The sequence below is a fragment of the Phyllopteryx taeniolatus genome, chromosome 8, assembly GCF_024500385.1.
Source record: "Phyllopteryx taeniolatus isolate TA_2022b chromosome 8, UOR_Ptae_1.2, whole genome shotgun sequence".
NCBI classification, from domain to species: Eukaryota; Metazoa; Chordata; class Actinopteri; order Syngnathiformes; family Syngnathidae; genus Phyllopteryx; species Phyllopteryx taeniolatus.
The window spans coordinates 27,547,105-27,572,360 of record NC_084509.1 but is presented as its reverse complement, the minus strand read 5'-3'; the positions used below and the strand labels follow the sequence as shown (position 1 = coordinate 27,572,360).

The 25,256-nt window shown below is 49.5% G+C and overlaps 2 protein-coding genes across 3 annotated transcripts in view; one reads left to right on the top strand and one right to left on the bottom strand.

Annotated features, from left to right (window-relative positions):
* The window catches only part of col4a4 (collagen, type IV, alpha 4), a 30,079-nt gene extending 27,210 nt beyond the window's left edge, over positions 1-2,869 (bottom strand). Inside the window, exons 1-3 of the mRNA XM_061781481.1 lie at positions 2,645-2,869; positions 2,057-2,155; positions 1,748-1,787 (exon numbers count right to left, since the gene is read on the bottom strand). Coding sequence (XP_061637465.1) covers positions 1,748-1,787; positions 2,057-2,067 — 51 coding nt within the window. The 5' untranslated portion in view covers positions 2,068-2,155; positions 2,645-2,869. The remainder of the gene's footprint in view (positions 1-1,747; positions 1,788-2,056; positions 2,156-2,644) is intronic.
* A 115-nt stretch (positions 2,870-2,984) lies between these two features.
* The window catches only part of col4a3 (collagen, type IV, alpha 3), a 34,513-nt gene continuing 12,241 nt past the window's right edge, over positions 2,985-25,256 (top strand). The window contains exons 1-30 of one of the 2 annotated variants that reach the window (XM_061781479.1): positions 3,016-3,259; positions 8,214-8,270; positions 8,671-8,760; positions 8,856-8,900; positions 11,567-11,611; positions 11,688-11,750; positions 12,810-12,863; positions 12,940-12,966; positions 13,041-13,115; positions 13,715-13,777; positions 13,860-13,895; positions 13,985-14,032; positions 14,114-14,188; positions 14,976-15,020; positions 15,108-15,170; positions 16,080-16,124; positions 16,208-16,261; positions 16,525-16,566; positions 16,666-16,747; positions 16,842-16,877; positions 16,958-17,122; positions 18,813-18,905; positions 19,399-19,485; positions 22,206-22,276; positions 22,403-22,591; positions 24,114-24,282; positions 24,350-24,442; positions 24,549-24,653; positions 24,720-24,814; positions 24,892-25,042. In XM_061781479.1, the coding sequence (XP_061637463.1) occupies positions 3,146-3,259; positions 8,214-8,270; positions 8,671-8,760; positions 8,856-8,900; positions 11,567-11,611; positions 11,688-11,750; positions 12,810-12,863; positions 12,940-12,966; positions 13,041-13,115; positions 13,715-13,777; positions 13,860-13,895; positions 13,985-14,032; positions 14,114-14,188; positions 14,976-15,020; positions 15,108-15,170; positions 16,080-16,124; positions 16,208-16,261; positions 16,525-16,566; positions 16,666-16,747; positions 16,842-16,877; positions 16,958-17,122; positions 18,813-18,905; positions 19,399-19,485; positions 22,206-22,276; positions 22,403-22,591; positions 24,114-24,282; positions 24,350-24,442; positions 24,549-24,653; positions 24,720-24,814; positions 24,892-25,042 (2,377 nt within the window). In that variant the 5' untranslated portion in view covers positions 3,016-3,145. Of the gene's footprint in view, positions 3,260-8,213; positions 8,271-8,670; positions 8,761-8,855; positions 8,901-11,566; positions 11,612-11,687; positions 11,751-12,809; positions 12,864-12,939; positions 12,967-13,040; positions 13,116-13,714; positions 13,778-13,859; positions 13,896-13,984; positions 14,033-14,113; positions 14,189-14,975; positions 15,021-15,107; positions 15,171-16,079; positions 16,125-16,207; positions 16,262-16,524; positions 16,748-16,841; positions 16,878-16,957; positions 17,123-18,812; positions 18,906-19,398; positions 19,486-22,205; positions 22,277-22,402; positions 22,592-24,113; positions 24,283-24,349; positions 24,443-24,548; positions 24,654-24,719; positions 24,815-24,891; positions 25,043-25,256 lie in introns of both variants that reach the window. The other variant, XM_061781480.1, reaches the window with a different exon arrangement.

The following is a 25,256-nucleotide window of genomic DNA, read 5'->3' as shown; positions in this document are numbered from 1 at the left end:
AGAGACCGGACACCCTGTGGAGAAAATTCATTTTGGCCGCTTGTAGCCGCGATCTTGTTCTTTGGGTCACGACCCACAGCTCGTTACCATAGGCGAGGCTAGGAACGGAGATCGACCGCTAAATTGAGAGCTCAGCTCCTTCTTCACCACGACAGACCGATGCAGAGTCCACATCACTGCAGACGCTGCACTTATCTGCCTGTCGATTTCCCCTTACCATTCTTACCTCACTCGTGATCAAGACCCCGAGATACTTGAACTCCTCCACTTGGGGCAGGATCTCATCCCCGACCCGGAGAGGGCACTCAACCCTTTTCCGATTGAGGACTATGCCCTCAGATTTGGAGGCGCTGATTCTCATCCCGAACGCTTCACACTCGACTGTGAACCGCTCCAGTGAGAGTTGAAGATCGCAGCTTGATGGAGCCAACAGAACCACATCATCTGAAAAAACAGCAGTGACGCAATACTGACGTCACCAAACCGGACCCACTCGACACCTCGGCTGCGCCTAGAAATTCTGTCCATAAATGTTATGAAGAAAATCAGTGACTGTTGGTACCTACCAGCTGCCTCCAGAGTCCCACAGGCCAAAAAGGCCCAATAGCTTGACGGAATCCCACCACCGGGGATTGCCGCGACAACAGGCACTGACCACCTTACGGCCACAGCTCCGGTTGGCCGCCTCAACAATGGAGGCGCGGAACATGACACGGGGACTCTGCCAGACGTTCCCAGCAGACCTTCACAGTACATTTGGGTCTGCCAGGACGGACCTTCATATTTCCCCACCATCAGGAAGTGATTGGTTGTCAGCTCCACCCCTCTCTTCACCCAAGTGTCCAAGACATGAGGCCGAAAGTCTGATGACACGACCACAAAGTCGATCATTGAACTGCGGCCTAGGTTGTCCTGGTGCCAAGTGCACATTTGGCCTCCCTTATGTCTGAACATGGTGTCCGTTATGGACAATCCGTGATGAGCACAAAGTCCAATAAGAGAACACCATTTGAGTTCAGATTGGGGGGGTTGCGTCCCTCCCAAACACGCCTTTCAGGTCTCACTGTCATTGCCCACATGAGCATTGAAGTCCCCCAGCAGAACGACAGAGTCCCCAGTGCTCTCCAGGACCACTTTGGGGGACTCCAAAAAGGGTGGGCACTCTGAGCTGCTGTTAGGTGCTTAGGCACAAACAACTGTCAAGCCCCATTCTCCCACAAATGGAGGCTACCCTCTTGTCCAGCAAGGTAAACCTCAACGTACGAGGACCAAGCCAGAGTAAGTGCAATAAGTATGCCCACACCTGGTCGGCGTTTCTCACCGTTTGCAACTCCAGAATGGAAGAGACTTCAACTCCTCCCGAGAGGACTAGTACCAGAGCCTAAGCTGTGTTTCAAAGCAAGCCCGACTCTATCTAGTCGGAATTTCTTGACCTCGCACACAGGGAGATGTCCCTAGAGCCAGCCTTGCCAAAGTCAGTGTACATCATAAGGCTTTCTGAGCAGTGCTTTGTCTGATCCCTCACCTAGGACCTGCGTGACCCAGCCAGGCGCATAAAGCCCCAGGCAACTTAGTTTCTAGCATCACTGGGACACACAAACCCCTCCACCACGATAAGGTGACGACTCAGGGCAGGGCATATGTGGCACATATGTTGTTTTGTCCCTATGTCCGTGGTCTGTTATTAGACAGGTAAGACATCTTTGTAACTGGTCAAAGACAGAGACGCAGATCATGTCCTACTTACCCCAAGAACAGCGGTGCTGGTCAGGAGCATCAGGAAGCACCTGAGGACACGGGTGGACACAAAGGGACAACGGTGGACACAGGTGGGTTAAGATGGACACGCAGTCAATGTATTCACAGGTGGACAAAGGTGGTCGCAGGTGCTCAAAGGAGATACAGTTGGACACAGGTAGTCAGGGTAGATACAGGGGTTAAGGTGAACACAGGTGGACATAGCGGTCAAGGTCGATACAGGTGGACAAAGGTCGTCATAGGTGGACAGAGGCAGAAGTTGTGCATCCGTGGATGTAATTGTTGTGTCGTTGTGCACCTCAGCCTCATGTTGCTTCCGCAGGTCAAGCAGAATCTTGTCGACCACTCATGAGAAGCCCCGCCCACTCCTCCTCCAGCCAGTGAAGAGCCTGTGATGCTGCACACAACGTCAACACATCTGTTTCTTCGGCGTGAGTGAGGGCACACCGCAAGGTGCCATCACGGTACCAATCAGTTTTTGTTTCTTTGTTTTTTTACGTCACATGACACACGTAAACATGACACAAAAACAAAATGATGTCACATCGAGAATGCTGCTCCAAAGTACGATTGAGCAAAATAGAAAAGCAATTGCTTATAATGAGCATAATCCTGAATGAAAAAGAGCCATCACGATCAACATTTTACTCAGCGCCGTCAACATGGGCCCCTGGCCCATTTTGGGTCGCAAGCCATAGTTTGAAAATCCTCCATGAGTGTGTTCTTTTGTGCGTGTTGAACTCTTCATTGACCAATCAATCCTCCAATTAGTCAATCAATCAACTCCCAATTCCTTGACAGCGAATCAACTTGAATCACAAAGCAAGCGGGTGACGTCATCGGCCAACGACTAGAATGATTGACAGCTGTCAGCTTCCGGCCTTACCTTGGCGTGCTGCTGCAGCTGTGGCGGCGCTTGTCACTTGTTTGTCTTCATGTCGCCCAAAGAGACTCCAGCGACTCCGCACGAGCTTCGGGGTCACGCGGGAGCGCGCTTCCAAGGCGCGCGCGAGCCTTTCAAAATAAGAGTCTGCCGATGACTGCTGTTGTGCACTTTGAAAGGACCGCGTCAGTCGGAAGTAACCGCACGGCTTTACCAAAGCCGAGTCAAGTTTATGATTCCCCCCAAAACACATCATCATAATCACTTGAGATATTTGCTCATTGGGGTGCGCGTCAAACATGTGATTGACGCGCACCGAGTTGCGCTTTTAATTTGGAAGTGCGAAGCCAGAAGTGCGAGTGTGGACGATGGAACTTGACGCCGGGGGAGGGGGGGGGGTTGGGGGGGCAGACGCCCACCCTCAGCAGCGGCAGCTTGTCGTTGTGCGCGCCGTCACAAGCCGGACTGAGCCGGGCCGAGGTGAGGATCCGAAGCGCCGTTTTCATGCTTGTGGCGTGGGTCTCGGGGGGGCGCGTCCTCCCGCCGCCGCGGCTGCTCTTCCTCCTCCTCCTCCTCCTCCTCCTCCTTCTCCGCGGAGCTCCGGGAGACGCCGAGACGGTGAGCGGAACGTCAAGTGACTTTGGGGCGCAAGTCTCATTTAGCTGCCGAGATGATGCTGCGGTCCTGTTCACGTGCGCGTGCTGAAAAGATTCACAACACTTCAACTTGCAGAACCCAGTTGAGGGCTCGTCGACCTTTTTGACGGCGCAGGTGTCAAAGTACAGGCCCGGGGTTCAGATCCGACCCGCCGCATCATTTTGCGTGCTCCACTCAAATCAATACCATGAATACAAATCGTCTTGACTTGAAATAATGTTTGGACATTGCAAAGCAGTTTTTTGGTTGTTTTGTTTACCAAATCCCCTTTTGAAATCAATTGAACTATAGTTGATATTATTTTCCTTGACTTGTGATTTCAAATGCACTTCTCCACGAATTTTTTGTCTGTAAGTGATACGACGAGGCGATTATGTACACGGAGGTGCTTTCAAAGTCACGGCGGCCCGCTGAGGGAAACCCGAACCGCAATGCGGCTCGTGCCGAAAAACCTCACCGAGTTCCATGGAACCGAACAGAATATTTATCCGTGGTCGCTAGTAGGGATGCACGAATGCCGATATCGGTATCAGTGCTGAACTCGTACTCGCACTTTAAGAAATGCTGCTCAACTACGACACCCATATCACATGTATCTTCAACAGAAGGCTGCAACCAACCACTATTTGAATAATCAATGAATCTGTCGATTACATTGTTCGATTAATCGACGAGTCGCATAAAAAGCATTTCCTAATTTCCCTGCCTCGACTGAAAAACGGGCAAACATGAAGGAGTTATGATTGACTTCCTGGTTTGGTTTGCAACATCTGTTAGATAATTGGCAAAAACGTTGACGATTGGCTGAAAAATTCCGAGGATTTGAAGGTTAACAAGATCACTAAGCCATGAATGGATTATCAAAATAGTTGTCGAATAATTTGATAATCGATGAGTCGTCGACGCATCGATTAGTTGTTGCACCTCTGCTTCAAAGGAAAGACAAGCAAGTATCCCTTGACTTTTATTTTGGAACTTGTGTTCTTCTCAATGAGCAATCTCGGCTGTCTTCGTTTTGCGGTAAGCACGCGGCGGTCGCGCGCCGTCCGTCTTCAGCCGGCCGACTCCTCTTCTTCTCGTAGTCATGTACGCCATTTTCAGGCTGCCCCCTGCACTGAAAAAAATACAACAAAGTTGGCACACGTTTAATCATTTTTTGAAAAATTCTGATTGTTGAAAACATTTACTTCGTGATTTAAATGTTGTTGTTTTCATTTTAGTGTAATTTCAATTTCATTGATTTGTGACTCAGACGGAAGGAGTGACGTGGACATCCATCCATCCGTCCATTTTCTACCGCTTATCCGAGGTCGGGTCGCGGGGGCAGTAGCTTTAGCAGGGACGCCCAGACTTCCCTCTCCCCAGCCACTTCATCCAGCTCTTCCGGGGGGATCCCGAGGCGTTTCCGGTCCAGCCGAGAGACGTAGTCTCTCCGGCGTGTCCTGGGTCGTCACCGGGGTCTCCTCCCGGTGGGACGTGCCCGGAACACCTCACCGGGGAGGCGTCCGGGAGGCATCCGAATCAGATGCCCCAGCCACCTCATCTTGCTCCTCTCGATGTGAAGGAGCAGCGACTCTACTCTGAGATCCTCCCGGATGACCGAGCTTCTCACCCTATCTCTAAGGGAGAGACCGGAGAGCTTCGGTCGTACAGCCCGTATCAGGGGGTTCGGTATCCCATACTCCCGAAGCACCCTCCACAGGACTCCCCGAGGGACATGGTCGAACGCCTTCTCCAAGTCCACAAAACCCTGCCGAGGGTGTAGAGCTGTTCTGCTGTTCCACGGCCAGGACGAAAACCACACTGCACCTCCTGAATCTGAGATTTGACTTCCCGACAGACCCTCCTCTCCAGCACCCCAGAATAGACCTTACCAGGGAGGCTGAGGAGTGTGATCCCCCTCTAGTTGGAACACACCTTCTTAAAAAGGGGGACCACCACCCCAGTCTGCCAAGCCAGAGGCACTGTCCCCGATGTCCACGCGATGTGTTAACCAGGACAGCCCCACAACATCCAGAGCCTTTAGGAATTCCGGGCAAATCTCATCCACCCCAGGGGCCTTGCCACCGAGAAGCTTTTTAACCACCTCGGTGACCTCAAACCCAGAGATAGGAGAGCCCGCCTCAGAGAACCCACACTCTGCTTCCTCACGGGAAGCCGTGTTGGTGGAATTGAGGAGGTCTTCGAAGTATTCTCCCCACCGACTCACCAGAGAGGTGACATTCCACGTCCCTAGAGCCAGCTTCTGTAGCCGGGGATCGGATCGCCAAGGTCCCCGCCTTCGGCCACCGCCCAGCTCGCACTGCACCGACCCCAATGGCCACTCCCACAGGTGGTGAGCCCATGGGAAGGGGGACCCACGTTACCCTTTCGGGCTGTGCCCGGCCGGGCACCCATGGGGCCCCGACGCCCCCCCCCCCCCCCCCCGAGTCTGACCGAAACCACGCCCCTCACGATGATCAAACGTGGCCGTTCATAATGGCGTGCAATTAGGAAAGTGGGTACTTGAGATAAATAGTCCCAGAGAACGCAGTCCAGCGTCAACAAAAGAGCAGCGCTAGCAAAACTGAGCTAACATTAGAGCCGTAAACAAGCCGACGTTAGCTAGCCACGGCTGCTACGTTGCTAGCGTGACTTATTCGTAATAGAGTGGTACGACTATGTAAGAGTAAATCTATCAGTCTTAGGGTTGATTCCGGTTCTTCATTTCGATTCAGATTCCAAACGATTCTCAATTCCAATTCTTTTAGAGGGCCGAGTCAAAAAAGTTTGCATGGCTTAAATAAAGGCTGTCCAAATATTGAACATCCATTTTCTTAGCAGCCCGCAGCATAAACTAAAATGAACATTTGACTCGGGGTTCTTTATAACCAGTATCAATATCAAGCCCATCAATTAAAAGGCAATGCGTGTGGAACTAACCCAATTGACTTCATATTCATTAATTAATGTTTCAGCTAAAAGTTACATATAGCATAGCATTGTTAAAATCATGATTTGGGACCGTTTTATCACGTCAAATGGGTTATATGTGCAGGTTTGAACTTGACTTCCTGTTTTAAGCACGTAGCCTTTTATTTTGAACGGTTCGGAACTCAGCATTTTGGCACGAAAAGGAACTTCATGTGATACCGGTGAATTTTAAAAACGAAAGTCATGGAACCAAATGCTCTAAAACGTTGATTTCTTTCCCTAGCCACCGATGCGGCACAAGGTTAGCGTTTGTGGTACTGTGAGACAACGTTTATGTGAATTTTGTCCCAATTCATCGTGACATACAGTTGCTACGGTGACGTTTTAGCTCAATGTGAAGCTTTTTTTTCTTACGTTGGTTTGAAGACTAAAATAAACGCTAAAGACCATCAGTGCAAAAGTGCAAAGTGCAAAGTGCAAACTGCCTGTTGAAATTTGACAATTATTAATTGATTGCAAATGATTTTGAAAGTCACCCAATCTACGGTTTGCGGACCCCTGGGGGCCTGGGGAAGGAGCCTTCGAGTCCGGCTCCACAGCCGCGGGTCAACTCCACTAAGTTGATGTGAAGTTGGGCCGGTTGGAGAAGCAAAATGTTCCGTGTGGACCCTGAACAAAAGTTTGAGTCTGTGTTGACGTTGGACTGTTGTGTTAGTGCCTTTGTGTGCTCACACGCACACGCCCAGGTGGCGGGGGTGAGAAGACATGAAAGACAAACGTGCGCTAACGTGTGTCGGCGTGACAACGTGACGACACCATGGCGGCGGACGCCGGTTCAGACCAGACCGCAACAGACCAGACTGGGACCCAGATAAGACCGGGACTAAGATAAGACCGCATCAGTGGCTCTCCGTCTGTGTGTGCGCTTGTGTGTGTGTGCGTGTGTGTGTGTGTGTGTGAAAGGAACACCGCTGTCACACGCACGCACACAAAGATGTTGTTTGGGTTTCAGTTGACTTGGAAAAGTCTCACAAAGATAAAAAAAAAATAAACATCTGCCAGACGATACGAGACTGGAACTCAACACTTGTTGACTTGTTGTCGACTTGTTTTTGACTTGTGGACTTGTTGACGTCTATTTGTTGTGGATTTGTCTTGGACTTGTCATGGACTTGTCGTGGACTTTTCCATCCATCCATCCATTTTCTGAGGCGCTTCTCCTCATGCGGGTCGCGGGCGACTTGTATTATGCTAAGATCAGACTACAGGATTTTAGCCCCGGTATTGGCCTGATTAGCTATCGCGAGCTATTTCCCAGATCAGGCCCGACATATTTTGTCAGGAACGACAAAACTTCTTGTAGTGTGACATAATCCACGACCAACAATTTGGCCCTACGACGCCAAAACGAAGTCTAGCATGTTTGAATCTTTTTTAAAAAATATATATATATATCTTCCTTGTGGTGTGACAAATGAATAACAACTCTCTGACAGCGCATCTCGACGTCGACCAATAGGATCCCGTACCTGCCGTTAACCAATGTTAACCGCAACTTTAGAGATTGATTCGACAGAACGTTGGCATGTTTACGTACAACCGTTAGTGTTAGCACTAGCTTGCTAGGCTATAGAACGTTTTGTTGCCTGCTTGCCAGCCGTATTAAAAGTCCGTTAACATACCTCAAGCGATCATTGAACGAACATCCTCTCCCGACCGATGAGCACCACCACACGTTTTTCCTCATTTTGTTCTTTTCCCCCCCCCCCACACAATACATTGGCGCACCCATTGTTGTTGTTGTCGCCTTGGTTACGGGCGTATACGGTCGCGTTGACCCGTGACACGTTTTCTGGTTCCGCTTCTCCGACAGTGTTTGATTTGACAAGATAAAGCCCAGTGATCGCAAAAGACGCGATGCGTTGGTATCGTAATAAATGTCGTGTAGTGTTGCCACTGTACGAGATACGGCAAGATTTGATGGCAGGCATTATTTGTGCAGGTGTGCGAATGCAGCAGGAAGTGGCCGTGTCATTGCGATGGGGTCAAAGGGCAGAAGGTGAGTGGGAGGAGACTTCTTTCATTGAAATCTTACCTGACAGTCAGGTTGCTTTACAATTAAAAGCCAGCGTGGGAAGTTATACATTAAAAAGTGTTTTATTTATTTAATGGAGCTATTTATTTTTTTATGAAAAAAAGAAGTTAGATATTTTTTTTTAATTCAAAATTTTGTGTAATTATTATTTGATTCCTAATGATCTCTACCTGGGTGGAGCTGTAACGCTCCGCTGCGGCCTCTCTGGCGCGCCCCAGTGGCGACCTTCTGTCCTGCAAATCCCAACCCCACACACACACGCACCCACACACTCGGTGTGTGCGCTTCACCTGTAATCGCGTGACATCACGAGGTATGTGTGTATGAGGTATGACCTGACGTGTCATCACATGACCTTGCTCAGGGGGAAGCCGGTTACCCGGGATACGACGGCCTTCCTGGACTCATTGGTTACCCCGGCAACGAGGGCAGCCAAGGACCTGAGGGACAGAAGGTCAGCGTGCGTGTGTGTGTGTGTGTGTGTGTGTGTTTGTTGTCAATTAATCATGAAAATAGTGATGATGGATGCTGTTGTCATGGCGCCCACAGGGTCAACACGGCTTCGCAGGAAACGTCGGCCTGAAAGGCTCTCGGGTAGGAAGATGATGATGATGTTGACCATGATGATGATGATGACAATGGTGATGATGATGATGATTCTCTGCAAAAGTTGAATTTTCCCAACAGGTCTCTTTTGTTGGAGACATTTCACCTCAAACCCAAAAAGCATCTTCAGTTCTAAAGCCCGCAACCCATACTCAGGCGCACGGCGCAACACAGGAGAGCCGTTTCTTGGGGTCCATCATCAGCAGGTCATTTGCATCTCGAGAGGAAGGGACATTCCTTTGAGGACCGCTGCATTGACAGAAGCCATCCATGTCCAACGGAAACGGCAGAAGAGGACCTTCACGCCGTCACTTTTCGTCCGTTTGGTCTCCCCACCAACCACCGACGAGAGTCTCCTTCCCAGGGAAGAGCGGCCACTAAGGAGCCGTTTCGCCATCAGGCGGGCCAACCGCTGCGCGATGCAAACCGTTCATTCACCACACACAACTGGCAGCTGCAGCACCAATCCGTGCATGCCCCGCCCCCAGGAGACTTCAAGAGGACAACGCTACAGCTGAGATTTGGAAATGAACAAAAGTGAAACGTCTTCAACAAACAAACAGAGTCCAGTTTATGAAAATTCCACTTTTGCCGATGACGCCGACCTGCTGGATGCTTGATGAGCCAAAGCTGTACAAAACCAAGTGGTTTAGGGACTCCATCTTGTTTTTATGCCCTGCATTACCTTACATAAGCCTCAGACAGTTTTTAGCATTTTTAAGTGGATTTTTGGCAATTTTGGCAATATTTGTCAAAATGGTTGGTTGCGCGGCTGTCGGCTGTTCAGCTCGTCACGGACAAGCTGCGGATGCATCTTTTCCCGAAAAACCCAAAAGACGACGCTTGTGGGAGGTAAAGCGTAAATCAGTGTTTCTCAGACTTTTTAAACCTTGTCCAAACAGACGACTTAGCTCTCCAAGTACTTCCATAAAGGCCAGCATTAAAATACTGTACACTAGCCTAGTAGGCCTGAGGGTTCATCAAAAACGAGACAGAGGTTTTGAAAAGTATTTTCATTTTAAGCCACTGTCACATGATGCAAAGTTTCTCTCCATCCACATTCTTCCGCTTATCCGGAGTCGGGTCGCGGGGGCAGCAGCTTAAGCAGGGAAGCCCAGACTTGCCTCTCCCAAGCCACTTCGTCCAGCTCTTCCGGGGGGAGCCCGAGGCGTTCCCAGGGCAGCTGGGAGAATATATTCTCTCCAGTGCGTCCTGAGGTCCTCCCCGGGGCCTCCTCCCGGTGCGACCTGCCCGGAACACCTCACCAGGGAGGCATCCTAATGAGATGCCCGAGCCACCTCATCTGGCTCCTCTCGATGCGGAGGAGCAGCTTCTCGAATCCGAGCCCCTCCCGGATGACCGAGCTTCTCACCCGATCTCGAAGGGAGAGCCTGGACATCCTGTGGAGGAAAGTCATTTTGGTGGCTTTTATCCGCGATCTTGTTCTTTGGGTCACGACCCACATCTCGTGACCATAATCATTCTGGCCATAGGTGAGGGTACAAATGGAGATTGACCGCTAAATCGAGAATCCTTCCTCACCACAACAGACCGATACAGAGTCCGATCACTGCAGACGCTGCACCGATCCGCCTGTCGATCTCGCGCTCCATCCTTCCCTCACTCGTGAGCAAGACCCGAGATATTTGAACTCCTCCGCTTGGGGCGGGATCTCCTCCTCGACCCTGACACAGCACTCCACCCTTTTCCAACTGAGGACCATGGCCTCAGATCCCAACCGCTTCACACTCGGCTGCGAACCGCTCCAGCAAGAGCTGAAGATCACTGCTTGATGGAGCCAACAAAACCGCATCATCTGCAAAAAGAAGACACGCAATGCTGGAGGTCACCAAACTGGACACCCTCAATGCCTCAGCTGCCGCTCGAAACTCTGTCCATATAGTTATGAACAGAATCGGTGACAAAGGGCAGCCTAGGCGGAGTCCAGCCGTCACCGGAAACAAATTCGATTTACTGCTGGCAACATGGACCAAACATTAAGGTACAAGGTCGAACGCCGAATGATATGACCACAGAGTCGATCGTCGAACTGCGGCCTAGGGTGTCTTGGTGCCAAGTTCACACGCGGACACCCTTATGTCTGAACGTGGTTTCCGTTATGGACAATCCGTAATGAGCACAGAAGTCCAACAACAGAACACCGCTCGGTTTCTGATCGGGGCACCGTTCCTCTCGATCACACGCCCTTCCAGGTCTCACTGTCATTGCCCACGTGAGAACAAGGGAGACTCCAGCGGGAACGCTCTCCGGGACCCGCTCCGAGAAGGGTGGCTACTCTGAGCTGCGACCGTCAGGACCCGTCTCCCCCACCCGAAGGCGGAGGGAGGATACCCTCTCGTCACGCTCGAGGAGGAGGACGTTGTTTCCAGTGGTGCGCGACACATTTTCCTCCTCTGCGAGCCACCAGAGGGCAGCAAACTGCTCTTGTGTTCGCACGACACAACACACGCTCACAATTGTACAGACACACACATACTCTCGCAGGTACAGCCACACACACGCAAACATACACACTCACTCAGACGTGTACACACAATCATGCACACACACACACACACACACTTACATTCTCTCCTACTTCTTGTGGTTGTGTGTGCGCGGTTGTGCACATGTGTGTGTGTGTGTGTTTTCAGGGTCTCCCAGGACCTTCTGGTTTTCCAGGACCTCCGGGTCTCCCAGTAAGTTCAGCGACTCACGGACATTTCGAGATCAACAACAAGACGGATCGATGTTTTTGTCCCGTTGTGTTTTCAGGGTCTTCCGGGTCGGGAAGGCACGGCGGGCCGAGCCGGACTCCCAGGATGCAACGGGACCAAGGTAGCCGCATCGGTGACACACACTGCTGAATGTGGCGACGGTGGGCCGAGAACTCGACGGCCGCCTTGTCGGGCCAAATGGCTTCCGGCCGCAGAGCGGACGCGACATGACGTCCGAGCGCAAGTAGCGCCTTGGACGAGCGCGCTACGTGCGCGTGTATATGCGACCGACTTCCGCCTTCGGCTCGGGTGGATAGCGAAGGAGACCCGGACAAAACCCCGAAGGAACGCAAAATGTCACGTTGAGGCTTCTCCCATGTTTATGTATATCATATCATATTGGTGTGAGTCAAGAAATCCTTGAATGGTTTCCAGCAATCCCTCGTTTTACGCAGGGTTTAGTGTTCGCAACAGGTGAAATCTGTGTAGTGCCGACCACATTTTTGGGGGGATTATTTAAACATATTTGAAAGCTGTTTGGAGCGGAATCTTGCCCATACTCCTATTAACCTCTACCAGACCTTTGAGGCTCTTAAACACCTTTTCAATTCTCAAACATACTGTCGAGTTATGCACAGGAATACTGTACACTATGTACATTTTATTCCTTGTAATGTCTTTGAATGAATTTTTTCTTTTTTCTTCTTCTTTTTAAGTAGTTCGAAAGGTTTCGGCCGGCTAGCGCGTGAACGGAAGGTATTTGTTGTTGTGGCTTCTCCTTCGAATCAGAATGAGGGAGTTGAAGAATAGCACATCGGCGCTGGTCTCATCCCGACCGAGTCTGGCCAGTCCGAATCCGAGACAAGGTCCAGACTTTTGGGAGTCGAGTCCAGGATCAAAATGTGGCCTCGAGGACCGGTCTCGAGTGTTGCCGCCCTTGGCAAACATTTGTCACGTTCTCGCGGATTCCTACCTAAAAACAGCGGCCCCATAAGCGAGGAGATGCGATGTTTTCAACGTATATGGTACAAAAAGTCTCCCTGTCGTTGCGCTGCTACATCTGTGGCTCTTCTTCTTCTACGTCGTCTCCTCCTCGTCCTCCCCAAATTCTCCAGTTTCCATGGAAATTCACCCCAAATTTTGCAAGCCTGCTTTGTGATGTCATCACTTGTCGTTCCAGGGTCAAGACGGCTTTCCCGCCTTCCGCGGAATCCCGGGACCGCTTGGCCCGCGAGTGAGTTTCTTCACCGAGAAGCGTCCGGCGCTAACGTGGCTAATTAGCCGGGCTAACGGCCGCGATGTGTTTTCAGGGTCGCGCCGGACCGCGAGGAGAAAAGGTTTGAGGTTCCGCTCGCACTCGAGACTTCCTGACGTTCCCGTGTTCCCCTTGGAATTCTTCATTTTCTTCCAGGGAGACTCGCAAGTCTTTCCGGATTCTCCGGGCATCAAAGGCGCACGAGGACCACGAGGACCAGAGGGAGACGAGGTGATACAGAAAAAACATTGTCGGTTTCCGGGCTGTTATCGCCGACAAATTCATGAGGGCCAAAATATCTCTCTGTATATTTTTTAAAAATTCGAGCAAGACAATGGTCCAAGTTTGTATTCATTTGATTCTGATTCTGATTCTGATTCTGATGTAGCGATGTAGCGACTATTGATTTATGAATTATATGTACAGAATTATCGCGGGGTTACGTTCGGACCACCCCCGCGATAGGCGAAATCCCCGAAGTAGCGTGCATGCGCAGAGATAATACGTCACCAAAATGCATGTGAACGTTTCTAATTATGCCACCTAAAAATAGCAGAACCAAATCCCCAATATTTTGGATTTTATATCAATAAGGCCCGCGATGACTTCATGATTCTCGTGGGTGGGCAGCTAAAATGTACCGTTATGGATATTTGTAACATTAGACACGACATGTCGTGTGAATGCGCTTTGGATTTGTTTCAGTGGGGAAAGAGGATTTGAATTCTACTCGCATGTCAAGGCTCCGCCGTTCGGGGATTTTGGCGAACTTGGTATGTCAAAATGTCTCTGTAGCGATCTCTGGCGCTGACTTCCTGTTTGTGGCGCAGGGCCGGAGCGGAGAGTCGGGCCCGCCGGGCTCGTCGGGACCCGCCGGACCTGCCGGTCTTCCTGTGCGCCTTTTCACAACTTCATGGGTAACGGGGCTCGTGTCCAATCAGCTGACGGCAAACCTTTTGTTGTTTTCCCGCGCAGGGACGTCCGGGGTCGCCGGGGTTACCGGGAGAGAAGGTCAGCCCGCCGCGCCCGGTGTTGATATGATTTGAATGATACGGGTTTCATTGCCACGGTGCGTGTGTGTGCGCTTTGTCGTGCGTCAGGGTCAAGAGGGTCCCAATCCGGTCAGTCGGGGTCCACCAGGCCCGAAGGTGGGTCCGGAAGGTCCGGGACCATCCGGTTTCGGGCATTCGCCAGATTTTCACCGAGGTTTTGCTTCCTTTCGGTTCAAGGGAGATCGCGGACCTGCCGGAATTCCTGGACAAAAAGGAATCAAATTGTACGCCGAGGGGCCCAAGGAACTCAAGGTTCATCCCGTTCATCCCGTTCATCCCTTCATCCATTCATTTAATCCCCAATTCATCCATTCATTTGCATTTATTCATTTGTTTATCCATCCTTTTATCCTTTTATTTATCCATTTGTTAATTTACCCATGCGTTAATTCATCCAGCCACACGTTCGTTTATTCATCTGTTCATTATTTATGTAGTCATCCATCCATTCATTCATCCATCCATCCATCCATCTGTTCATTCCTCCATTTATTTAAGCATGCGTCCTTCATTCATCCATCCATCCAGTATTCATTCATGCAGTCATCGATTCATCCATCCATCCATCTGCACATGAATTCCTGCATTCATCCATTCTTTCATTCATCTATTCATCCATCCATCCATTCATTTAATCCCCAATTCATCCATTCATTTGCATTTATTCATTTGTTTATCCATCCTTTTATCCTTTTATTTATCCATTTGTTAATTTACCCATTCGTTAATTCATCCAGCCACACGTTCGTTTATTCATCTGCTCATTATTTATGTAGTCATCCATCCATTCATTCATCCATCCATCCATCTGTTCATTCCTCCATTTATTTAAGCATGCGTCCTTCATTCATCCATCCATCCAGTATTCATTCATGCAGTCATCGATTCATCCATCCATCCATCTGCACATGAATTCCTGCATTCATCCATTCTTTCATTCATCTATTCATCCATCCATCCATTCAAGAATTCGTTCATCCTTGACTCTATCCGCTCATCCGCTCATCCGTTCATCTGTCCATTGATGTTCCCGTTTTAGGGCGAATTGGGCGACGCTGGAGTAAAAGGTTGTGCTGGACGTCCTGTAAGTCTTCTTTCGTTCTTTCCTTTCCATTTTTCTTCTCACTTCTCGTTGGTTGCCAAACGAGCCGTCGCCTGTTTGGATCTTCAGGGGCCGCCGGGAAGATCGGGAAGCAAAGGCGAGCGGGGCCGGCGGGGGGAGCCTGGCTCACCGGTAACCGCCTTTTTTTTCCCCGCGTCCTTTTGCCGCACGCTGTCATTACACGCAATCGTGCCACATCCTTCCGCCACACGCTATCGTCACACTTCCTTCCGCCACATGCTATCGTCGCACGCAATTGTCCCACGTCCTTCCACCACACGCTATCGTCACACGTCCTTCTGTCACATGTTCTTCCACCATACGCTATCATCATACGTCTTTCCGCCACACGCTATCGTCACACGTCCTTCCGCCACACGGCTACCGTCACATCCTTCCGCCACACGCTGCTGTCACACGTCCTTCCGCCACAGGCTACCGTCACACGTCCTTCTCCACACGCTATCGTCACACGCAATCGCCCCACGTCCTTCCGTTACACGTCCTTCCGCCAAACGCTGTTGTCACACGTCCTTCCACCACACGCTATCGTCATACGTCTTTCCGCCACACTGTATTGTCACACTTCCTTCTGCCACACGCTATCATCGTACATCTTTCCGCCACACGCTATCGTCACAAGTCCTTCCGTCACACGTCCTTCCACCACACGCTATCGTCAAACGTCTTTCCGCCACACGGTATTATCACACTTCCTTCCGCCACTCGTCCTTCCGCCACATGCTACCGTCACACGTCCTTCCATCACACGTCCTTTGCCACACGCAATCGCCCCACGTCCTTCCCTTACACGTCCTTCCGCCACAGGCTGTTGTCATACGTCTTTCCGCCACACGCTATCGTCACAAGTCCTTCCGTCACACGTCCTTCCACCACACGCTATCGTCATATGTCTTTCCGCCACACGGTATGATCACACTTCCTTCCGCCCCTCGTCCTTCCTCCACATGCTATCTTCACACGCTCGATGGATCGCCATCGTCGTATTGATCCACGTGGCGCCTGACTTGTGATTTGCAGGGAAAAGCAGGAAAGGACGGCGCCGTGGGAGAAATGGGCCAACCGGTGAGGAGCGTGACATGTCGCTTTCCATTAGTCGCCGTTTGACATGCGGGAAAACCAAATTTCGCGTTTGCTTTCGTTTGCAGGGGGAGCCGGGGCCCCGTGGCTTTGTGGGCCCCCCGGGCATCAATGGGGGACAGGTAAGTACAAAATCTTGGATTTCTTCAACCAAGTTCTTTTAACATTTTACAATAGTAGTCGTATAGTATAGTTCCAATAGTGTCACTTTTTCAACAATCTTTTTTTCACCCAACAAAAAAGATCTCCTTTTTTCCTACAAAAAGTCACATTTGACGTCTGTGATTTTATAGTTTTTTTTTCAAGAAAGGGCTACTTTGTGTTGAGTTGTGTTGTTAGTGAAAAAGAAAAAACACTCCTGACTGTTTGTGTGTTTTGTGTGGAGGGCGAGAAAGGCGACTTTGGTCCCGATGGTCTTCCAGGCGAGGTGAGGAAATGCTCACGTGTCCGATTCTTGGGAAAAGAGGGGGCGTGGTCTGGGAAAGGGGCGGGTCTATGTCTCTTCTGCTCCGATTTTTGTCACCAGATATTTTGGAAGCGCACGTTCGTGAAAGGCCGGACCGGGACGCCCGGGCCCGCTGGACCTCCAGGAGTCCCCGGAGAGCCAGGTACCTTCACGCTTTGACCGGTGATGCTTGGACCGGCTCAGGTGCTGTGCCTAATCTTCTCCTTCCCCTTCTTCTCCTTCTGTGATTCCTTCAGGACTGGTGGGCTTTCCCGGACTGCAGGGCGAGCAAGGTATACCGCAGCAAGCTATCAGAAGAGGCTTGATGGGTAGTGGTCCTCAGGATACTCGATGCTGATCTTCTTCTCTTCAGGGGAGGGTCCTACGGGTCCGCCGGGCCCTCAGGGGCCACCGGGTTTCGCAGGACCTAAAGGAGAGCAAGGGGAGACCGGGCCCGTCGTCATCGGGCCTCCGGGACCGACCGGCGTCTCGGGAGGTCCCGGACCCGAGGGAGAACCGGGAGAACCCGGATTACCAGGTGATGGAGGGAAATGAGCTTCAGATACGCCGCCGCTCGAGTGAAGCCAAAAGTAAAGTAGCAATCGAGGTAGTGTGATGCCCTCGTATGTGGGCAAGGAGAGCCGGGACGAACGGACAGCCATCCATTTTCCGTACCGCCTTATCCTCACTCGGGTTGCGGTTATGCTGTAGCCTATCCCAGCTAAGTGCGGGTGAGACAATTGGTTGCCAGCCAATCGCATTGCACGTAGAAACAAACAGCGGTTCGCATTCACATTCACACCTACGGGCAATTTAGAGTCTTCAGTCAACCTACCACGCATGTTTTTGGGATGTGGGAGGAAACCAGAGGACCCGGAGAAAAAAAGCCACGCAAGCACGGGCAGAACATGCAAACTCCACACAGGCGAGGCCGGATTTGAACCCCGCTCCTCAGAACTGTGAGGCGGATGTGCTAACCGGTCCGTCACCTTGCCGCCGAACAGTCAAACACAAACGCAAAATCAAAAACACTCGCAAGGAGCTGCCGTAGGCCACAACTCTCGTCCAGACGCTCACGCGCAGAATAACTGGCCAACCAGAGTCCAGCCGCTGAAATCTCTCACTCGGCCACGCCCCTTAAAGGCACACATCCGACACACCGATACTAAAGTACGTCCAGCAATTACAGTTTTGAAAAGCAACTGACAATTTAACTGCTAGATTATCACTTCGAAATGGAAGATGTGGTTTGTGAAGGGGTTCTAGAAGCCATCGTCGAGCATTGTGCGGATCTTTCAAGGCCCACGCAATATGTAGCTCTGCGGAAAAAAAACAACCCACCGAAAAGAAGACTTGACTCTCCTCGCTCACCACAACAAAAGTTTGTTTCTCTTTTTTTTCTGTTCTTCAGTAATCAGCAGCAGAACATGGCTCGGTTCCACCAAAAACCGCTTTCTGACCAAAACGACTTCTTTGTGACAGGAAGCATGTCACGCAGTCAATGACTTTGACACTCCTCATTTTTGCTTTTTCTGGCGCCTCAAACTATTAAAAGAAAAGAAAAAAAAAAAGACTTGAGATGGCCAAATAATGATTTATTGACAGATATGCAACCAAGAAAGGCACCGTAAGCGGCGCATGCCTGGAGTTGAATGTCGGTGACTTTTTTTCCATGCCGTTCGCCAGCCGGGCCCTCGACCTTTCTCACGCTCCCAATTGACGAGACGAGCGGAGATTCGGCGCCTAATCTTTATCTTCAAGTCCAAAGCGATGCAATGCCGCCATGTACAGGCAGCTCTTCCTCATTACAGCAGTTTTTTACAGACAAGCTGTGCGAAACCCTCTTCCACGCGGACCCGTTGAAAAACGTACTTGACGGATATATTCGTTGCCGGTCGGATTTCAGTTGACCAATAGAAACGTCCGCAGCAGTCAATGAGTTAATCTTCTCTTTTATTTGCTTTTATTCTGTTGTTATACAGATCATTTAGTGCTTTTTGTATTGATTAAAATACCTAACAACACAATTTGTGGTGTTATTTTGGATTCAGGGCATTTCAGTTCATTTCAATGAGGAAAAGGGTTTTGATATGCGAGTGAATTGAGGTACTTCGATCCCAATATGTCGACAAATCGTCTCGTTCAAACGTTCGCTTTGGATGCTAGCTAGCCTAGCGTCTTTGAAAGAATTTGTGCTGAGATGCTAATACGCTAACATGCTCCATCAGACTTCGTGCAAGGCGGCGTTGGACCTCCGGGCACGAAAGGTGGGAAAGGCGTGACCGGACCTCCCGGGACCCGAGGACGGGAAGGCCCGGAAGGTGAGCGCACGTGACAAGAAAACATAACCAAAACCCAGACGGCCATTTTTTTGTGGCGTCTCCACGGGATTCCGTTTGACACTGACTGAGAAGTATCTGCAACATTTGCACAATCGACATTGTCCCAGTTGATCGCACTACTCGGCACTTTTTATACCGCATACACTCCTTGAAATCTCGGCGCCCTTTGCGCAATGGTCATTGCGCCGGACTATTGCGAAATTAGTCATTGGAACTGCTCTGAGTGCTAGAGGACTCTGCATCTTTTTGCACAATTGTCCAAAAAAAAAAAAATACAAATTTGTACCGGCATTACCCGATAGCTAGCAACCCTTTATTGCTCAGTGACTGTTTTTGTCAATGTCTTTATGTCTCCAAAGTATCGACCGTCTGTTGTTGTACTCGAGCGGCTCCAACGACCGGAGACAAATTCCTCGTGTTGTTTTTTGGACATACTTGGCAAATAAAGATGATTCTGATTTCTGATTGTCAGGCGAGAAGGGCGACGCGTGTTTGCGCTGTCCCGATGGCGGGGGGCCGCCCGGACCTCCGGGGGAACCGGGTGCGGACGGGCCCAAAGGTAAAAAAAAAAAAATAATCATCATCATCATCATCACATAATACAGTGCTACCTTGACTTATGACTTTCCAATTCTTCTGGGATCAAGCTCGCAACTCCATTTATATATATCATTTATGAGCTCTTTTCATATCATTGAATTATGGTTAAGACACTTAAAAAAATTTTTTTGTTGCCGCCTTGGTTTTCTATGGGTAGAAACAGCCACGCTTAAAGTCCTATTTTCAAAAGGTTCAGGATGATTTCCAATTTCTGGCATTGATAGTAAAGGCAGTCCTTATTTACAGAGCAAATGGTGGCGGCCCACGCAAATACACTTCTTTTTATAACAGTAAAAATGAAAGTGCATAATGGTAAAGGCATATACAGCTTGATAAAAATTGTTTGAAACTCTGCGGATATAAGTGCATAAATGATCCAAAATACTCATTCAAGCCGTTGCACTCTTGTATTTACATAATCCTAATAACAGTAAAAAGATGCAAAATTTGCGACACTTTCACAAATTCATACATATTCGTTCATATCTTACAAATAACAGTATTTATTTTGGTGTCTGCTGTAGTGTGAATGTAAAATGGCTGCCTCATCACAGATCCCTCTGGTGTATTGCAGCAACATCCTGAGGCATTAACGATTAACGCTAAAGACAACTTGAGTGACATTTGGAAAAGAAGCAAAAATGTATTTTAGTTTTCATGGAAAAGAGGAGACAAAATCCCATAAAGCAAAGCAAATGTATTCATATAGCGCACAATGTGCTTTACATGGTTAAAAGCATTTAAAAATCAAGAAAAAAAAGAGCTTATAAACATTTAAAACAAAGAGAAAAAAAATCCAATTAAAACAGCGTACAGTGCAAGAAATATCATTTCAAAGTGGAAATGCTCGAGAAAGGGTGGGGGAAAAAAAGAAGAGTTTTTAACCTGGACTTCAAAACCGGCGCACTTGCGGTGCTTACGTAGATCCCAAAATGGCCGGCGCATCGTCACAAAGCATGTCGGAAATCATCAAACTACATTTGGGACATTTTGACATTCAAAGTTGGAAACAATTTCCATGGATACTTCCAATAATTCAAATACCCATATCGGTCAAATTGATTGATTTTCAAAAGGAAATTCAGTGGGCCATATCGTTACCGTTATTGATCAAATGATATGGAAATTAGCCTCATAGTCACTGACGGTGGAGTCTTCCATTGTCCTGACTTGGGTGTAGGCAGCGTGAGTTCAGTGACGGTGCAAAGGTGATCGGTTTTCTGCCCCGCGACTGACTGGCGATCAGGATGCAAAAAAAATCAATACATAAATAACAGCAGGTTAATTGAGTAATCAACAGGGAGCTCTTAAGTACAAACAAAAATCAATACAACGTTAGAAAAGACAATTCTAGAAAAGCAACAAGTCAAAATCGCAACGAGGACGGTAAAAACATGGACCAAAAGTTCTCACTCAGGAAAACTGTCATGAACGGAACAAAGGACAGGACCCAAATTGCACGACTGCAATTCAAATGGACAGTTTCAAAAAGAGAGGTTTAATAAACGGGCAGAGGTCGGTACACAGGCAGGCAATCCGAAAAGGCAACAGTATCCAAAAAACACGAGGCAAAAAGGCGAGGTCAATTATCAGAAGAGGGTGTCGGCTTACGGCTTAGGGTAAACGAGGCACAGGGGGGGAAGATGCGCTCAGGAGCAGGTGCGTACGAGACAGGGGGAAGACAACAACCGGAACACACACACACCCATGACAAAAACTGCAAGCAAAAGCAAACTCAGGAAGCGCAAGAAACAAAATCCCAGACTCTCGGGAAGACGCACAGACTTCCGACAACGGCCGGTTCGGGACGTGACGGCGGACGAGACCGTCTGACGAAGGACGAGGTAGGGACGATCGCCGTGACGAGACACCGGGAAAGGAAGTCAAGCTTCTGAAACGAGAGGAAACAATGACTACAAAATAAAAGCAGACCCGAGCACACGAAAGACAGAATTTCATTTCAACAAAGAGACACGAGAGACAGTCGTGGGCGGAGTCCCCCGATCGGCCAAAGTCAGCTCGCTTAGCGCCGGCGAACCCGCGACGCTGATCAGGAGCGAGCGCTCGAGAAAATGGACGGATGGCTATATGTCATTATATTTCATCATTATATTCCAACAAATCCGTTCCCCCCCGTTCAAATGAATCAAAATGGCTTTCATTCCTTCCAGCCTCCCCCCAAAACGACAAAACACGTTATTGTTGCGTGCTTTAAGTAAATATAAGAAATATAGGTAATCGCACTGTACTGTATAAAAAAAGAGAATATAAAAAAGTAAATAAAGTGTCATTACTGTACCATACTGTAGTTTTTGTGTGCTGGATGTGTGCCTTTAAGGGGCATGATCTAGTAAGTGACATCAGGATCTGGATTCAGTTAGTCATGTGTTGTGGCCTACAGCAGCTCCTTGCGAGTGTTCTCATTTTGGATTTGTGCGTTTGACGGTTTGTCCCGTTCAAACAAATTGGCGACTTTGGCACTCCTTGCCCACACGCCAGGGCATTATAGTACCTCCAAAATTTTGGATGGCAACACGCAGCAAAACGAAAAAAACAGTCAACCAAGGGGCAGCCCATAACTGGAAAATCTGGTAAGTTTTGGCCCTTGTAAGTCAAGGTAGCACTGTAAAGACAATTGAGCACATTGGAGACGTTCGGCTGTGTTCTTTGCTGCTCCAGGTGCACTTGGTGCTCCAGGGGGCAAAGGCGAAAGAGGTCTGAAAGGTATCGCTGGAACACCAGGCCCACCGGTGAGTTCCTCATCCGGGATCTGAACTGGATCCTCTTGAATTTGTTGAGCCCTCAGAAAGCCACAATCACATCCCCGGACTGTGATACAGCCAGCAAAAGATTTTTGCGTCTGCCTGGCTCTGCAGGGCCTCTTTGGTGTCCCAGGACAGCCAGGACGTCCTGGTTTAACAGGTGACCCTGGCATCATGAGGAGATTTGGGCAGAAAGGGGAAGTTGGGGACCCAGGAGACTTCGGCGCTCCGGGGCTTGACGGTACAGATGGACTTCCTGGCGTTCCAGGACCCAAAGGCAGTCTGGGACTGAAGGGAAACCCTGTGAGTATCCGATTGGAAGAAAACCATTGGACTGTAAGTCCTGGGATGCCTCAGATGGCTCCGATTGTACTTCTTCTTTTCCTTTGGGCTTAGGGGTCGCAATAGCGCGTCATCCTTTACCATGTAAGCCTGTCTCCCGCATCCTCTTCTTGAACACCAACTGCCCTCATGTCTTCCCTCACGACATCCATCAACCTTCTCTTTGGTCTTCCTCGAGCTCTTTTGCCTGGCAGCTCCATCCTCATCATCCTTCTACCAATATACTCACTCTCTCTCCTCTGGACGTGTCCAAACCATCCAAGTCTGCTCTCTCTAACTTTGTCTCCAAAACATTGAACCTCGGCTGTCCCTCTGATGAGCTAATTTTATCTAACCCGGTCACTCCGAGAGCGAACCTCAACATCTTCATTTCCGCCAGCTCTGCTTCCTGTTGTCTCTTCAGTGCCACTGTCTCTAATCCGTCCATCATGGCCGGCCTCACCACTGTCTTCTAAGCTTTGCCCTTCATCCGAGCACAGACTCTTCTGTCACATAACACACCTGACACCTTCCTCCACCCGTTCCAACCTGCTTGGACCCGTTTCTTCACTTCCTGACCACACTTACCATTGCTCTGGACGGTTGACCCCAAGTATTTCAAGTCCTCCACCCTCGCTATCTCTTCTCCCTGTAGCCTCACTCTTCTGATTATGAAAGTCATAACAAGTCCAGAGTTTGGCACCAAGCCCTGCCGCTTAATAGCCAAAATAAGTAATTGACGCCTCCACCAAAAGATTTATAATTGGCTATAGATGCCACAAGATGGCAGCAAAGCACTGTTTGTCTAAATGAAGCTCCTCGACTCACTTCAACACAGCATCATGGCACCGAGATGCCACAAGATGGCACATGAGCACAAAAAGAGCAAATAATGGAGGATTGTTTAAAAAACAAAATTTGGGAATAGGTGAGGCGGCACGGTGTACGACTGGTTAACACATCTGCCTCACAGTTCTGAGGACCAGGGTTCAAATTCCGGCCTGGCCTGTGTGGCGTTTGCATGTTCTCCCCGTGCCTGCGTGGGTTTTCTCCGGACACTCCGGTTTTTTCCCACATCCCAAAAAACACGCAGGGTTAGTTAATTGGCGACTCTAAAATCGACCGTAGTTTTGAATGTGAGTGCAAATGGTTGTTTGTTTGTATGTGCCCTGCGATAGGCTGGCGACCCCGCCTCTCACCCGAAGATAGCTGGGATAGGCTCCAGCACGCCCGTGACCCTAGTGAGGATAGGTGGTCTGTAAATCAGAATCAGAATCATCTTTATTTTGCCAAGTATGTCCAAAAAACACATAAGGAATTTATCTCCGGTAGTTGGAGCCTCTGGAGTACGACAACAGACGGTCAAGTGACAGAGAACACTTTTAGACATAAAGACATTGAGAAGAAGACTTTATGTGCTCAAAGGACGGATTCAAACTAAGTGTGTTCAGCATCCTGCATTGGCCAATTACATGGACCACGGCATATCATCGTTTGTCTGCAGGGACCTCAAGGACCCAAAGGTGACAGGGGTCCTGTTGGAATGACCGGTTTCAGAGGGCCAACGGGACAAATGGGGCCACCGGGGCCTCCAGGCATCGGTGCTCCTGGACCGCCAGGACCACCAGGGAATGTGGGTGTTTGGGGCCAGCCAGGTGATGCTGGTAAACCAGGTAAGACTGGCCAGGTGTGGTTGGAATACCAGAGGCTGAATCTTAAAGTCCAAACTGTGTGTTTCAGGAGAAAAAGGTTCTCCTGGTAAATTCATAACCAGTCCGGGAGATCCAGGTCAGAAAGGAGTGAAGGGTTCGTCTGGGAATCCTGGATCAGAAGGTGAGGCTGGGATTTGATTTGGTCACGTCAAAATGGACCAAACTACTTCAACCTGTGTGTCAAAGTTTCCACTTATGTCATCTTGTTGTTCTTCTGCTGAACTCAGGGGTGATGGGTCCTCCTGGAAATCTGGGATCGGTCGGTCTGAAGGGAGAAAAGGGACAAAAAGGATTTACTGTCCAGGGTCCTCTGGGCTTTCCAGGAGTCAAAGGTCGGCTTTTAGAAGGCGCTGATTCCTGATTGGACTGAAGCGTAACCTCCTGGATTTCTGTCTCAGGATTCAAGGGCCTGGCAGGAGATCCAGGCGTGCCAAGTTATGGGAGTAAGGGGCGCTCAGGGCCGTCAGGACCCCCGGGAAGACCTGGCTCCAAGGTGATGTGAAGTCACTCAGTGTAAGAACTCCCACACCTGATCACTCAACTCATCATCTGTGGATATTCTCGTAACAGGGCAGTGCTGGCTTTGGTTCTCCGGGCCAGCAGGGCCAATCGGGGCCCAGAGGAGAGGAAGGCTCTGTAGGAGCACCGGGGTCTCAAGGGCCCCAAGGAGCTGTTGGACTTCCAGGATCTGTAGGACAAGATGGAGCACCAGGTCCCAAAGGTAGATTGGAGCTGTGATGAGCTGCTTCCTTTTCCAAACCCTTCCAGCTTTATTCTCACTCCTAACACCTCGCTTGCTCTTAATGAGCAGATCCTTCATTAGTGCCCATAGCGCATTCTGTTTACATACTAAGGTTTGCATTTCGTGAAGGCATGAAATAACATACATGCACACGTATACATGGAAGCACAGGGCTATATCGCAGTTCATTGTT